The sequence below is a fragment of the Taudactylus pleione genome, unplaced genomic scaffold (genome assembly GCF_031769625.1).
Source record: "Taudactylus pleione unplaced genomic scaffold, aTauple2 ptg000041l, whole genome shotgun sequence".
Lineage (NCBI taxonomy): Eukaryota > Metazoa > Chordata > Amphibia > Anura > Myobatrachidae > Taudactylus > Taudactylus pleione.
This window is the reverse complement of record NW_028284443.1, coordinates 34846838-34862798: the sequence shown is the minus strand read 5'-3', so window position 1 is coordinate 34862798 and position 15961 is coordinate 34846838. Positions and strand designations below refer to the sequence as shown.

At 45.7% G+C, this 15961-nt stretch overlaps 1 protein-coding gene across 1 annotated transcript in view; it reads left to right on the top strand.

Annotated features, from left to right (window-relative positions):
* The window catches only part of ITGBL1 (integrin subunit beta like 1), a 407377-nt gene that overhangs the window by 18782 nt on the left and 372634 nt on the right, over positions 1-15961 (top strand). Inside the window, exon 2 of the mRNA XM_088456594.1 lies at positions 1865-2073. Within this exon, the coding sequence (XP_088312720.1) occupies positions 1865-2073 (209 nt within the window). The remainder of the gene's footprint in view (positions 1-1864; positions 2074-15961) is intronic.

The following is a 15961-nucleotide window of genomic DNA, read 5'->3' as shown; positions in this document are numbered from 1 at the left end:
ACCATTTAAATTTTTTTCCCATGAATGGGTGGGTAGGGTCCCCAGTGCATTGCTTTGTCCAGGACCCACACTGCTGTTAAGACAACACTGGTCCGGCGGTCATTCATACCGATCCCACTGTTAGGGTTACTGTTAGGGTTAGGCTTGACATTAGGGTTGGGGTTGCCATTAGGGACAGCAGAAGAACCACAATGTTGACTTTGTAACTGTCTAATATATTGAACCATTTTGCACTACTTTTTGTATGCAGTGCATGTACAGATGTAGTTATATATTTATTTGATGATAGGCTGTTCAATATAATAGTGTTGCAATAAGGGGGTGCCAGCGGATACAGTAAATTGTGAGGGTACAGGAGCTTGAGGCACACTTAAGCGGACTTAATCTTGTCACAAAGGGGACCAAAGCTTGGTGTGCAAGGGGGGGGGACTGGCAATATGGACTACCGTTTTGTTCCAGTATTGCCATTGCAGCTATTTTTTTTTTTTTAAAGGCTACAGCTAAGCAGGCCGTTAATTTATTATTTTTCTGCAGTGGATAGGGATTTGGGATAAACACTTATAGAAATATGGCAATAAGCAGTAAGCAATTTTAGATTTTTTCTTTTTTATTTATGTAAACTCTTCTGGCACTCAACGGAAGACATATTGTATGGTACACGCCCTTTCACAAAAAAATCTCTTTGTTTATACTGTAGCTTAACTATAAATTAAAGCTGTTGAAACTGAAAGTAGGGCAGGCACTACCTATACCCTCCATGGAACTAGCCACACACCATGGTACAGGCCAAACTCCCTGTGCTGACCACGCTCCCATATCATTAGTCACACCTCCTCAGCTTTAGTCACAGCCCATGCAAAGGTACACAATAGGCCCTTCATAAATGTCAACTCAGGGCCTATGTGGATCCTTAATCTGGCACTGCCCTTATCTGTTCCCAGCTGCCTCTAGGGTAACTGAGCTGTAACGGGCAGCCTGTTAAAAGCATCAGTCCGCAGAAACCAACTTGGCTGTGGCAGCAACCTATCTTGGATGGGGTTGCTGGATGGTGTGTACTGAGGGAGGGGAGGAGGGGCGGTCGATCGCTGCTGGGGAGGGGGGGTCTGCTGGGTGCTGTGGGGGTGTCTAGAACTGATGTCTACAGGGGAAAGGGGGTCCACTGGGTGATGTGAACTGGGACGGGGTTTGTGAATGGAGAGGTGCGGTGTACTTGGGTGAGGGAGTCCGCTGATGCACTACATTCTGGGTAGACCTGGATGCCGTGTCAGTCAGCTGGGAACATATTGCTTGTCAGCGCAAGATAACAGCTGCAGCAGGACAGGGAAATCTAACATATGCAACGAGCAGTAAGTTGTAAATACTGCTCTTTGATAAATACAGCAATCCATACAATTTAATTAGGTATATGAAAAAATAAAAACCGCAGGCAGGAAGCTGCAGACCAGCGCTATTTACAATTATAAATACCACATCCCTCTTTAACACATGAAATGAGTTTTAAAAGAGCTCAAATTCAATCATAAATGGAGCCCTAAATGCTTTATTTCAGACTGCCTATTATGATAGCCATTAGCAATGTGAAAGGGGTATTAATGTCTGCATGGTAGATGGCACAACCATTTTCACAAATGAAGAATTTCCTTTCATAGTAAAGTGCTGGCACACAGGACAGCATGACATTTCTCCACCCTGTCCAGGTTGAACAGTCCAAAGGAAAATTAGCTTCTATTAAGACTGATGTAATTCCAAAATACCTTCATTTAAATTCTGTATTGAGGAGTGTTATCGAATCTCAAAAGTATGGTAGTTAGTAATTATTCTTTTCTCTGTGTAACTCATCATGGATTTGTTGTTGATGTTGCAGAGGTTCGTCATCTTCATCAACCTGTAGATTGTCACCTGCTGCATCAGAAAGCCGGTGCAGGACTCCCGATGGTTTAATATGCAGTGGCCGGGGCAAATGTGACTGCGGAGTATGTGTCTGCGAAGTAAAAGAGCCTGGCAAGTATTATGGCCCTTTATGTGAGTGCCATGACTGGGTATGTCACACCTATGATGGACATGTTTGTGGAGGTAAGAAAATGTAGCACATTTGCAAACAGATCTTCAAAATGATCATGTTAAATCCAGCATAAGTTTGTAGTTTAATTTTGAACAAGTTGTACAAAGCATTGTTTTTCTTGTGGTGGTACTCAGGGGAACGCAGTACCGGACCCATTTTTAATTTGTATAACTAGTTCCAGAAACAGAAATAAACTGGCCATTCCGTGTCAAATCAACACACTTTTTGTTAACATTTTATCTCACCAGCTCAGATTTTGTTCAAATTTCGTATATATAGAGAGTATATACAGTATGTAGTCTAAGAAAAATACAACATTTTATTTAAATATCTCATGCCGTTTCCAAAGTATGGCTATGTAAAGTTTTCATAAATCTCTCAAAAAATGCACAACCAGTAAATTTTCAAATCGACATATCAGCTCTCCTAATTAAGCTAGAGAGGTGGGAGTGGTGTCATTTTACTGTGTTTTTTATGCCCTTTCCTATGATATACAACACAATAGGCTTTGTGAAGAAAACTTTTTCCAAATTCAAACTGAAATTTTTTTATCATGATTATCTCAAAAAGTGCATCAACAAAAAAATTTAAATAAAATTCTGGAAATAGTCTATACTAATGTTAAATATTTGTCAAAATGTAATCACTAATCGTATATAATAGGAAAGGGCATAAAGAACACAGTAAAATGACACCACCCCCACCTCTTTAGCTTAATTAGGAGAGCTGCTATGGTGATTTGAAAATATAATGGTTGTGCATTTTTTTTAGAGATTTTTGAAAACTTTACATATTTTGGAAGCAGCATGATATATTTAAATGATATTTGTATTTTTCTTAGACGACATATATGCTCTCCATATACTAAATTTGAACAAAATCTGAGCTGGTGAGGTAAAATCATTGTGTTGAATTGACACGGAATGACCCAAACCGGTTAAATAATTTCAGCAATGAATAAATAAGGATCTGCACACTTATCCAGAGTATGGAAGCTTGGGGTTTGCTACCTCCTATAATATACATTATAATTTGAGGTCTGCTTTTTACACTTATAATACTAATAATACTATTATTTTGATTACTAGCTACCAGATTTCCATTTTGCTTTATATAATAGTCACTAGATTAAAGTTTATTTAATCATCTTACAACGAGACTGGAGGTCTGATTTGCACAATAGTCACCAGAATAAGCCAATGATGTCTGCATACTACATGGAAAAATGTTGTTATGGAGGCACACGGTATGTATAGTATAATTACAATTGTATCAGCTAGGAGTGCATTTTCTAACAGTGCTATGTAGTGTCACTCATAAATATCCAAACCGAAAAATCAACAACCGTACACCTGCATAAAATATGTAAATAAATCTATATTAGCATAGTACAAAAATTTAATTCATGTTCAGTTAACAGTCACCAATGTGCATACTTATTATACTTGTACATGCATATAAATAAAATGTGTAAATACCAATAATGCAATGCTACAATATATCAGGAAGGAAGCATATATAGTGATTGAAGTAAGGAAAAAAGATTACCAACGTTTGAGAAATATTTATTTTGACTTTTAATGTCCTTTAAATACAACAAAAAAAAATCATCATTGTAAATAAAGCCCAACCGAAGCCAAAAGCGTATAAAACTGTGAACTGTGAAGTGTCTGCCATCAAATTCATGAATTTGAACTCTAGACATTATGAATCCAGGTTACCATGGCAGCAAATAAACAAGAAGCAAACACAAATTGCAGAATAAAGAAGCTTCACTTTTGCAAATGAATTTGCTTCCGGGAGAGTGGGTGGTTGCCAGGAATACAGGTCTAGAAAGAATTATGAATTAAATTACATCCATATCAATCAGTAGAACACACCTCCCTATCCAACATGTAATTCCAATACAATTCACACTACTTATATGAACCATATCCTAGTCCTTTACAATTAAGCATAATTGGTACACTTGATCGCTGATGCAAAGTGTATGCCATTTTGCATGTCCTATATATTGTGTGACTTCACTCTGCACATGCTCAGAAAGAAACACTCCTATACCCAGGAGTGGTGAGGTGGGATGGAGGAGGGAAGGGGTGTAGGCCATGGGAGGGAAGAAACAAGAATGGGGTACAGTAAAGGCACACAAATATATCAAAATAGCAATTCTTCCTACCGTCGGCATCCCGACTGTCTAATCCCAGCAGGGGTCTAATGACAGGCAACGAGATCCTGACACCTGTCATTTTACCTACGCAGGGAGCCCGACGCACGGCTTAGCGATCGAAGGTAAGCCGGGCAGCGGGCGCAGACAGCCGCGGGTTGGAGGGTTAGGTTAGGGGCTCTTAGGGCTAGGCACCCCCCCCCCCGGAGGCTTAGGTTTAGGCTGGGGGGAAGGGTTAGGTTTAGGCACTTAGAGGGGGGGTAAGGGTTAGGCACTTGGGGGGAGGTTAGGGTTGGGGGGGTGATAGGTTAGTAAATAATTTAAATGCTTACGTTTCTGGATCTTCACTGCTGGTCTTCCGCTGTTGGGATTAGAACAGCCGGACATGCGTCCGGCGGTATTCCATACCGATCCCCCTCCTACTGGACATGTGCAAATACATGCTGTAGCTGCTTCTGCCACTAATGACAAACCAGGCACACATGCAGTCCCGATGCCACCATTAGGCAGCTGCTTAAGGGCGCTTGCCACTGGAGTGAGTCATTGAGTCAATTGAACTAAAAAATTAAGAATGCCAGTCACCTTAGCCAACACATGACCTCACTGTGCGAGGTTAACACACCGTGTCAGCCCGGGCTGCAGCTGCGCAGACAGCACTGACCTGCCGAGCTTTTTACAAGTACTGTCACATGACCCCTGACCTGCTTTACTGAGGGTGTGGTGATGAGGGGGGGCGTAGACCGATGCTATGCCTGGGGTACTGAGAAACCCTGTACTGACCCTGCACATATGCTACAAATTTGTGTGTGCACACATCTCAAAATGTGTACAGCTCTGCATATGGGTAGAAATAGAATATCTTTCAATGCTCATTGTTTAAAAGTCATTTATGCCCATATTTCCAGCAACTCTGCATCGCCCCACCGTGTCATGTTTCTGGAAAGTGTCTTGTCAGCGACACATTTCTACAATGTTTGCTAAATCTGCCCCTTCCTTACCAAGTTGTTTCAACTACAGTATACAGCATACATTTTGCCACAGGGACACCTGAGGGCATAGAGTACATTTGTAGATGTTTATAAGTTAAGTAACTTGTGTTCAGCTGAGGAGTAAATGGAAAAGAGAATGTTTGCAGATGAATGGCTGTGGGTGCTTGCAGTGTACACTAAATCCATGTTCTGCTCATGGATTCTCTTCTGCACAGTGGAGCCTATAGTGTTAATTAGTGGCTATGCACCTGTGTGGAAGATTCACTACGAATATGCTACAAGCAGATATATAATGTACATTGGATAAGCTCTTCCCCCTAAGATTCTCAGAAAGCGGTATGAAATGTATGTTATTAATGCTATAGGGATTAGTTATTTTAGCAACTACAGAGGGCAGATTGACTGTATGTGGAAAGAATTCATCTCTTCCCCAAAACCAGGGGGAGGGGAGCTCTAGGCATGTGGTCAGAAACTTCTTTCTACTTTCACACCAACGTGTCAATTTTAAAAGCCAAAGTCCACAATTAAAGCAGCTTCAATGTAGAGGAATGCAGTTAGGAATGAAATAAATGCTATGCATTCCAGTCTAGGGTTTGGCAGGTCTAAGTGTAAGAAAAATACGCTTTTAATAGTTACTGATCAAAATATTTCAGAATACTGCGTTTTTAGCTATTAAACATTGTACATGGTTTGTGTTTATTTATTATGCTTGCAAATCTTAAAATATGCTAGACCTTAAACATACTTATGCTGGCCATACACTAGTGCGATTTCAGGCCGTTTGCCCGATTCTAGACGCGGAGTATGATGAATCGTGTGGATATTGTGTAGCATTTAGATAGCATACAATCTGATGCGCGCTCCCGACGCTCTTAAAACATATCGTATGATCAGATGTGCAGCTCATATTATCTATTGTAATCGTATGCGGATGGTGCCGTGTACTTGTGCATGCGATGCATCATGCGTCATTTCAATGACATTTTGAAGAATGATGATCAGTTTTTGAGCAGGCACACGATCGATCGTATCGTGAGATTGTAATGTACATTGTGTGTCCAAAGTGCAGTCGGGACTGCCAAAGAGCTGCCGGGGAGTCAGGGGAAATCATAAGATGAATCTCATCTTATGCTGGTCGTACTAGGGTATGGCCAGCATTACTGTTATAGGATCATGGACTGAATTGTGGTCCATTTAGTCACAGTGAGTTGTCATTTTTGAGTCTGTTTTCCAAATCCAGTTCTCATGGCCCCCTAACAGGTCATGTTTTCCTGGTCTCCTCACAGAGACACAAGTTAAATAATTTACACTACCTGTGGATCTTTTACAAAGTTTCAGTCAGTAATAAATACACCTGTGCTCTAGCACAGATTATAGACATGTGCACCAGCCAACTAGTTAACTGGTGACAACGAAAGTTATTCCATGATAGGAGCGGACGTCTATCATTCGTTTGCTCCCACAAAGTATTATAGTCTTATAACTAGAGGGAGCAATCAAGCGGTTTAATTTCTGTCAACTAGATGGCTGTCTATCGTTTTAGTGTAGAGGAATGTTGTGCACTTTCCCACCAATTGAACGATGTATCAAAGAAGCAGGCGCATATATATTTTTTTCAATATGCATGGGGATCACCCCAACTTGGAACCAGCTGTTTCAGCACAGTGATGGTTACCCCAAAATCAGGGGAAAAAACATTATTTAGGGTAACCAGTACTTGACATTGCAAGCCTGGTCTCAGAGTCATAGCTAGACTTTTTGGTGCCCTGTGCCAGAAAGATCATTGGCGCCCCCTCATTTTTCAAAGGGACATGATGCACCCAAAAAAGGGGAATTGCCTCATGGGGAAGGGCCAGGGAAGAGATAGGAGAGGCCAGGAGATGCTGGGGAGGAAATAAGAGGAAGTTATAAGTGAGAATGAAAATAAACAGAAATTTGATAGGCCCAAATAGCGCCCCCTGACCTGTGGTGCCCTGTGTGATGACACCGGCCGCACTACCCTAGCTACGGCCCTGCCTGGTCTGCTGGAACCATAGAGGGGGTCCTTGCAGTGTGGGAATCCCCCAACAGGGCCGTACCCATGACTGGGCCTCTGGGCTTTCAGGTGTTTTGAGCCCCCCTGGCACTTCAATCTTTCACCTCACTACAGCTGACAGCCTGACTCTTGTACGGTAGGGCGTTCCACTGTCCGTATTCTGAATAGTGGTGATATCTCCTTATGGCTTGCCTGCTGTGTAGCTGCTACTGATGCAGTCACACACTGGAATGGGATGTGTAAAATGACCCTTGCAGGTACCTCACCCCGAAGGTGGTTGTCGGGGCTTTGGATGTCCGTGTGTGTGTGTGTGTGTGTGTGTGTGTGTGCGTGTGTGTGTGGTAGCGATGTCCCACACTATGCACTTACCAGCAGGCTGCAGCATCCGTCCTAGTGTGTGCACTCCGTATCTTCAATCCACTTGGCTCCACCCCTATGTTGGGGTATTCTTGCTCTTCGCTCTTCACTCAAAGGTTGGATCTCTAGTAGGCGGCCGGAATCCCCACAAGTCCTGTGGAATCTCCTGTACCTGTGCATGCTAGGGTCTAGAGGAGATAACCTCCTCCATGTAGTAGCGGAGACAGCAGATGTGACGGGGCGGTCAGGTGTCATTTCAAGGAGGTGTAACAATCCGGACACTAATGCGTTATTGGTCCGCTGCCCCCCCATTGTCTCAAGACAAATCTCAGCTGTCTATGAGTGTGCCTTGCAAATTTTCCCTGCGGGGTCCCTAGGCTTCAGCCTCGCCAGCCTTATGAATAATAGTGCTCTGCCCCCACAGTCGGGATCCCGGCTGTCAGAATCCGGACAAGGCTAGCATACTGACACTTGTTGTACGGTATGCTAACCCTCCCCCCGTTCCTACCCTAACCCTCCCTCTTTGGTACCTAATCCTAACCTCTCCCCCTAGTGTCTGAGGCTAACCTCCCCTTCCTTGCACCCTAAACCTAACCCCTAACCCACCCCCACATCGCGGTCGGGATGCTGGCGTCGGTATTGTGAGAGGCGTCGGGATTCCAGCGGTGGTAATATCAGCACCGGCATCACGGCCGCCGGGATACTGACTGTATCCTCCCCAACATGATTCCACACAGTCCAGTTAGCACCAGGACTGACTTTCCCAGTGCAGGACAAGTGCACCAGGCCTCTTCCTCGTACCCCATGGCAGTGGACATGGGGGTAATGAAATAGTTAAGAATAGATCAAATGGAATTTGTCTTTGGCAAGCTACAGGTCCCAGCATGACCTGTCATGGCCAGCTGATACTTGGACAACCATAAGTGCCAGCTTTACCTGGCACCAGGGCCAGCTGGTACCTGTAGTTTGCCAAGGAAAAATGCCAAAAAAAAAAAGTTTGATTAATTTTTTTTAATAAATAAATACACAAGACAGGTTTATTTTCATCCTTCTTTTATTTTCTACTTATCTGGTCTTGTTGTCCTGAAGTAGTTCACTTCCCAAGGCACCAGTTTATTAAAAATTAAGAACAAAATAATGAACCAGGCAAAATAGTTTCAGCTGGGAGTCAGCTGGAACTAGTTGCGTATCTTTAACATTACCTACAAGTTTGACCTGAAGTAACCCTGGGACCGCCACGTAAAGTATAGGGCAATATTAAAGATAGGCAAGTAGTGACTTTAATTAAACTGTGTGTGTCTTTTTTTTGCATTTTTTTTTTCAGTGAACTACAGGTGCCCTCTGGTACAAGGGCATACTAGCACTTGTGTTTGTGTTTCTCCAAGTGCCAGTCAGTTCGCCAAAGACAAATAACATTTTATTTATTAACTATTTAGTTACCTCCATACCCACAGTCCCGGGGTACAGGGAAGAGCCTGTTGCAATTGGTACCAGTTCTAGTTATCACGGGGGGGGGGCTGCATACATTTTTATGGGACCAGCTCCCCTGGGAAAGCCAACTCTGATGCCATCGGCCTGTGGCTGTATGGAGTCATAGTGGGGGATTCCAATACTGTGGGGACCTCTACTTTGGTTTCAGCAGCCCAGTTTTGCAATGCCCAGTGCTGGTTACCCTAAAATCAGGGAGACCCCATGCCTTTTTTTAAAGAAAATATTTATTTTCTTTCTAATTTTTGACAGGCAGAAGTAGTCAGTATCCACCTACTTCTGTGACATCACAAATTTGTTCAAATGGAAAGAAGTTGGCTGGTCTGCTGACAAAGGGCCTGATTCAGAGCCGGACGCTATTTGCGCTCACTCGTTCAGAAAAAGGGGCCGGATATTTTAATAGAGCGCTCGCTCTTTGCGGTCTGTTGATGCCTCTATGTCTGAATGAGAGAACAAAACATGCGCTCGCTATTTTGTAAAAAATGCACCCTGGCCGCTCCCTTTTACATCATCTCCGCTATTTATTAGATTAATCGAGTGCATCGAAAGGCGTATGAACTGCTCGCAGTGCTTGTGGTTGGATTTTCCTACCGCAATCATGCGAGCAGTTCAGGCTAAAAGTGAACCAAGTGACGTGGTCGATGACGCTGCTTTGTTAATTATGCACACCCTTAAAACGCCCGTTTTGACCGTTTGGCACGCCTGCGTTCGGATCACCACTCCCCGTTTTCAAGCACCTTCCCCTGTTACCACCCACAAACGCCTCATTCTGTCACTCAAATTAGCAGGCATTCGCTATTTTGCGAGCACACAATTTCCGACCGCAATGACTGGTTCGTGCATGCGTATTACAACCCATACGCATGCGCAGTCGTGCGAACATCGCTCGGAGCGAACGAGCGGCCGCTTACGAGCGGCTCTGAATCAAGCCCAAAGTTGTTTCATTGTGTGAAGCACTATTTTAGTTGGAGAGACAAGTTGGATAGTTGGTTAGTTGGATGGCTGGATGAAAGTTGGTCAGTGTAGGGACACCTTTACAGTGCGCCAAGGGCTGGATTTGGGAAACACTTCATCAATAAATCTCCAGATGGCAAGTAACAAAGCTACTTTATATAACGGGAGTATATTTTCTGAAGTTACCTACTTATGGCGCCCGCTCACTATCTCACTCAAGCTGATACTGTTTAAACTCTGTAATACTGTTATAGAGGCGTAACTAGGGTGGATGGCACCCAGGGCAATTAATAAAATGCAGCCCCTTGAAAACTTCTACAAAACTCTTACATATTCTGGATATCAAATAAATACATACTGTAAACACAAATTAGAGAAGCCTGAGGACAATGCAAAACTCCAATATAATAGCAATGAACATCACACTCACACTGTTGTTCAATGAAAATTTTAAGTCAAAGCAGGCTTGTCAGAAGGTTTTTAGGATGGGAAGGCAAGATATAATTGAGTTTCAGTGCCCCTAAATTGCTGTATACTGCCACCTCCATATATGCCCTTCAAAGGTCCCCCATATGACCACAGACCTCTCCACATGTCCTGTTAATGCCCCACGGACCTCTCCAGTTGTTATGAGACCTTAATATCCCTCAGACCTCCCCACATGGCATCAGAACACCCTACATACCCCTTAAATGCCTGTCAGATCCCTAAATGCTCTCAGATGTCTCCACATGTCCCTTCAATCACCCTCACATGTCCTCAGACCTTCATGTGAGTCCTTTTAATGTGCATCAAATCCTCCTAGTAGATGACTGTCAGGGTCCTGTTTAAGTTGCACAGTCATGTTATTGTTGATGTGTGCGTAGTGTGATTAATACACAGCACAAAGCTTGGTTGATACTCCAGAACTGTGGTATATAATATACAGAGATACCACTAATAGCTTCTGTGTTTAGTGCATATAGCGAGTCATATACTATTCTGGCTCTACCCCTACTGACAATTCACACACACATATATATATATATATACTACCCATACTCCACCCTCACGGTATTACCACCATTGACACAACATAAATCGTGGCATTACAGCTATTATGGAACTATGCATTACAGCATGCCCTGCCATAGTTTTAGCACCCTAGTTCACACAGGGGCATCTTAAGAGAGGAGGGGGGCCATCTGACACATAACGAGGGACCACGGACAGGTAAGTTTAAACTAATATGGGTGCAGATTGTGAGGTGCAGGGCCCCCCTGGAGCCGGGGGCCCGTGTGCCCCGCACACACTGCACCCATTATAGATACGCCACTGAGTCCACAGCAGATTATCTTCCCCCGAGATAAAAATGCACCTCCGCTGCTTCCCCATGACCTGTATTACTCCCACTGACATTACACATGAGCAGAACACATACAGGATATGGGTCTCGTATAGGAGAGGGGCACAGTTCATATATGCACACGGGGATATATATGTGCTGCGCCCCTCGCCTATACCTGATCCATATCATGTATGTGTTTTGCTCTGTAGTCCCCCATCTTGTGTCTATTCTTTCTGCCCATACGAGCCTCATAGTGTATATTACCTGTAGTATGTCTCCCAAGGCTACCTCCACCAACTTCTGGTGTCTTTGGCAGGTATAATCCCCACATACTGTCTCCTCTGCAGCCCCCGTACAGTCCTCTGGTGACAGCCCCCAGCCACACAGCAGGCAGTCTGCTCGGATCCAGTGTAGAGCACAGGGTGAGGGGAGGGAGGGGCAGCACACTTGCCCTGGTCTCCTCCCCTTCCTCTGCTTGGGAACAAGTGATTGACAGCTCAGGATGGCACTGCTGAATGGTCACAGTGTACTCTGAGGGACCCGGCGTCCCGACTGTCAATTATCCAGTAAAATTCTGATGTCTTCCCAGCAAGGTGGTGTACTCCCTCCGGGCACCTGCTGAATGAATTGTCTGGTGCCCCTCTCAAATGTTTGAGAGGGGCAAGCCACCCCCTTGCCCCAGAATGAAAGGACGGGGACCTGGGGGCCACTGAGGCCCCTTTAAAATTATAGGGATTTTGAAAGTGTGAAATATATTTTTAGATGCTTTTATTAACATTTTTGTCACCAGTTGAGACTCAAATGTTAGGTCACTTAAAAATAACTTTCTGCTTTCATTAATCTATTACCCTCCTCAAAGGCTAAACAGTGCTTATCTTACCCTGAAAGGCATAAGTGGAGAAGAGGAGAAGCGGAAGACAAGATAATAGAATGTGTGTGGCAAGTGGACACTGGGTTATGGAAGCAAATGTGAGAAAAAGGAGGGGAGTATATGGGATGGGGATACAATTGGAGACATATACACAAGGTGGGGGGATTGAGAAGCTCACATTGATGGGGGCACAGAGAGACATATACTCTTGCAGAGACAGGTAGTGTGCACATCACATACAGGTTGGTGACAGAAAGACTAACTCAAAGATGATGAGACACATGGGGAAAGCAGGTACACAGACATAGGATGGGACAAACATGGGGTTGGTGATGTAATGATGTAAATTAATTAATCTATTGAAATGCAAATGAGATGTTATTCTAAAATGAAGTCTGGCAGCTCAGCTAGTAGAAACAGCTACAAGCTTGTAGCCAGGGGCTGGCTGGCAACTTTTGGCCTGGGGGGCAAATGCATGCAGGCGGCCCTGGCAGAGGAGTAGCGTGCAGCCAGGGTGCCCGAAGAACGTGCGTGCTACGGCGCCCCCCCTCAAGTGTTCCAGGGAGCAGGCAGGTCCATATGGGATTAATGTAAAGTAAAAATAAAGATTAGGGACAGCCCCATCGTGGTGCTCATATGCAGTGCCCCCATGTGCCTCAGGAGAGGACCCCCTTATGGAGGCCTCCAGTAGTGCCCCCAGTAGTGATCCCCCATATGCAGTGCCCCTTATACAGTGCCCCCAGTAGTGGTCCTCCCTGTGCAGTGCCCCTTGTGCCCCCAGTAGTAAGCTCCTTATATAGTGCCCCCAGTAGTAGTACCCCCTATGAAGTGCCCCTTATGTAGTGCCCCCAGTAGCAGTCCACACCCCATGCAGTGCCCCCAATAGTGGTAACCCTTATGCAATGCCCCTTAAATAGTGGCCCCAGTTGTAGTCTCCCCAGTATGCAGTACCCCCAGTATTTCCCTTTTTATAGAGCCCCCAGCAGTGGTCCCTCGATGCAGTGCCCCCAGTGTTAGTCCCCTCCCCCCTATGCAGTGCCCCTAGTAGTCATCCACTCCCCTTGTAGTGCCCCTAGTAGTTGTCCCCTCCCCTTGTAGTGCCCCTAGTAGTAGTAGTCCCCCCTTGTAGTGCCCCTAGTAGTAGTCCCCCCTTGTAGGAGTAGTCCACCCCTTGGAGTGCTGCCAGTAATAGTCCCTCCAGTTGTAGTGCCCCCTTTGAAGTGCCCCCAGTAATAATCCCCAGTAGTGGTCTCAACCTTGCAGTGCCGCCAGTAGTGGTCCCCCCATGTAGTGCCCCCCCTATAGTGCCCCCAGTAGTGATCTCCCCCTTGTACTGCCCCCAGTAGTAGTCCCTCCCTCTTGTAGTGCCCCCAGTAGTAGTCCCTCCCTCTTGTAGTGCCCCCAGTAGTAGTCCCTCCCTCTTGTAGTGCCTCCAGTAGTGGTTCCCCTTTGTAGTGCCCCCAGTAGTAGTAGTCCCCCCCTTGTATTGCCTCCAGTAGTGGTCTCCCCCTTGTAGTGCCAGCCCCCCCAGTAGATACACGTAGTACAAAAAAAAACAAAAAAAACCACTTACCTGAATCCCCGCTTCTGCCATCGCCATCCGCTCCTCCGTCTGTCCTTCCCGGGCCGGGCCGCTCTGCATTATGGGAGAGATGTCATGACATCATGACTCCTCTCCCATTGCCCACTGCGGGAGCCGGAAGATGGAGCGGCTCCTGCAGTGGGCGCAGCAGCAGCTAATGAGAGTCTGACAGACTCTTATTGGCTGCTGATCAAAACAAACACACAGCTGCTGGTGCCGGCGGCTGTGTGTTTGTCACTTGTGTAGCGCTTACCGAACTCCTTCCGGTCAGCGCTACACATGCAGTGCAGTCTGTGTCACAGTGACACAGACTGCCCGCGGCCCGCATAACGCTGCAGCCCGGGGGGCACATGGCACCCTGCCCCCCCACCCAGCCCGCCACTGCTTGTAGCACTACACTCTCATTTTAATAAAATGTACTAGAGCTTCTAAAACAATAACAATGTGGTCTGAGAGTTCAGTATATTTATATGCATCTGATGCAATATAATACTTAGATGTTACCAGGCATTTTGTGTGAATCATGTGCTGTGTATGGGGCATATTTGCCAACTCTCCTTCATTGTCAGGGAGACTACCTGAAATAGTAGCAATCTCCCTGACTCCCTGAAGAGTCTAGCAATCTGCCTGATTGCACCCAGGCTTGGACTGGGACACCAGGGACTCGGGTAAATCCCCAGTGAACTCCACTGACTTTAGGACATGCCCCTTTCTGAGAGGGGGCGGGGCTTAGCGGGCCGTAAGGGGGGTTTTGAGGGGGTTGCTTCCCAGCCAGGGACAGCTGAAGGTATGGGCTGACAAGCTGTCCCCAGGGACCCCCAGCCGCCGTCTATACTACTGATAAAGATCGGGCTCCATTGACTTTAGGACACGCCCCTTTCAAAAAGGGGGTGGGGCTTAGTGGGCCACAAGAGGGAGTGTTGGGGAGTTGCTTCTCAGCCAGGGGCAGCTGAAGGTACAGACTGTCACCAAGGCCCCCAGCCTCCGTCTGTACTACTGATAGAGATCCCCTGGCCTTGCCTGATCATGACTTCAGATGCATGGTGGTCCGGGGGCGGGGCCACCGGCAGGAGCGGAGTCAAAGCCAGAGAAGAGACCTGAGGAAACCGGGTTAGTACTAGAGGTGCCAGGGGGGGGGTAACTGTGCAATCTGTGACAGGTCGGTGACTGTGTGGGGGACAGTGTCATAACAAGGGTATTTGGAGCCCAGGGCAAAATAAAAATTGGAGCGCCCCCCCCTACGTGCGCGCACCAAAAAATGGGCATGGGCACAAGGGGCGTGGTCAGTTTAAAATGGGGCGCGTCAACATGACACACACCCCTTTCTCGTCACTCCTTTCCATTCCATATGCACCTTAATGCAGTGCCCCTTATACAGTCCCCCTTATGCAGTGCCCCCCAGTAGTGGCCCCCATTATGCAGGCCACCAGTAGTGCCCCTTATACAGTACCCCTAGTACAGTGCAAGTTCTAGACATTGTGGAGCTCAGGGCGAAAGTTCCCAGTTGTGCCCCCCCCCCCCAAAAGAAATAACTGTTTTTAGTGCGCGCCCTTCCGGAAAGGGGGCGTGTCCTTGCGGAACTCCACCAATTCATCACACTGTGGGGTGTGCCCAGCACTTACGGAGGTGCTGGGCTTCCCCTAAGCTCTCCCCTCATGGTGAATAATTGCCATGCGCAGTAAAGCGTCTTACACAGTATGTCTTACACAGTAATGGCCTTTATAACACATTATGCCACATGCAGTAATGCCCTTTATAACACATAGTAATGGCCTGTATAACACATTATGCCACACACAGTAATGCCCTTCATAACACATTATGCGACACACAGTAATGGCCTTTATAACACATTATGCCACACGCAGTAATGACCTGTATAACACATTATGCTATACGCAGTAATAACCTGTATAACACATTATGCCACATGCAGTAATGCCCTGTATAATACATTATGCCACACGCAGTAATTACCTTTATAATACATTATCCACAATTCAAATTACACCACACAGTAGTCCCTTCATTCATTTTATGACACACAATGGTGCCCCTTTTACACAATGCCCAAATTAGTGTCCCTTATACACAAGGCCCACAGTAGTAGTGCCCCTAATACAATGCCCACA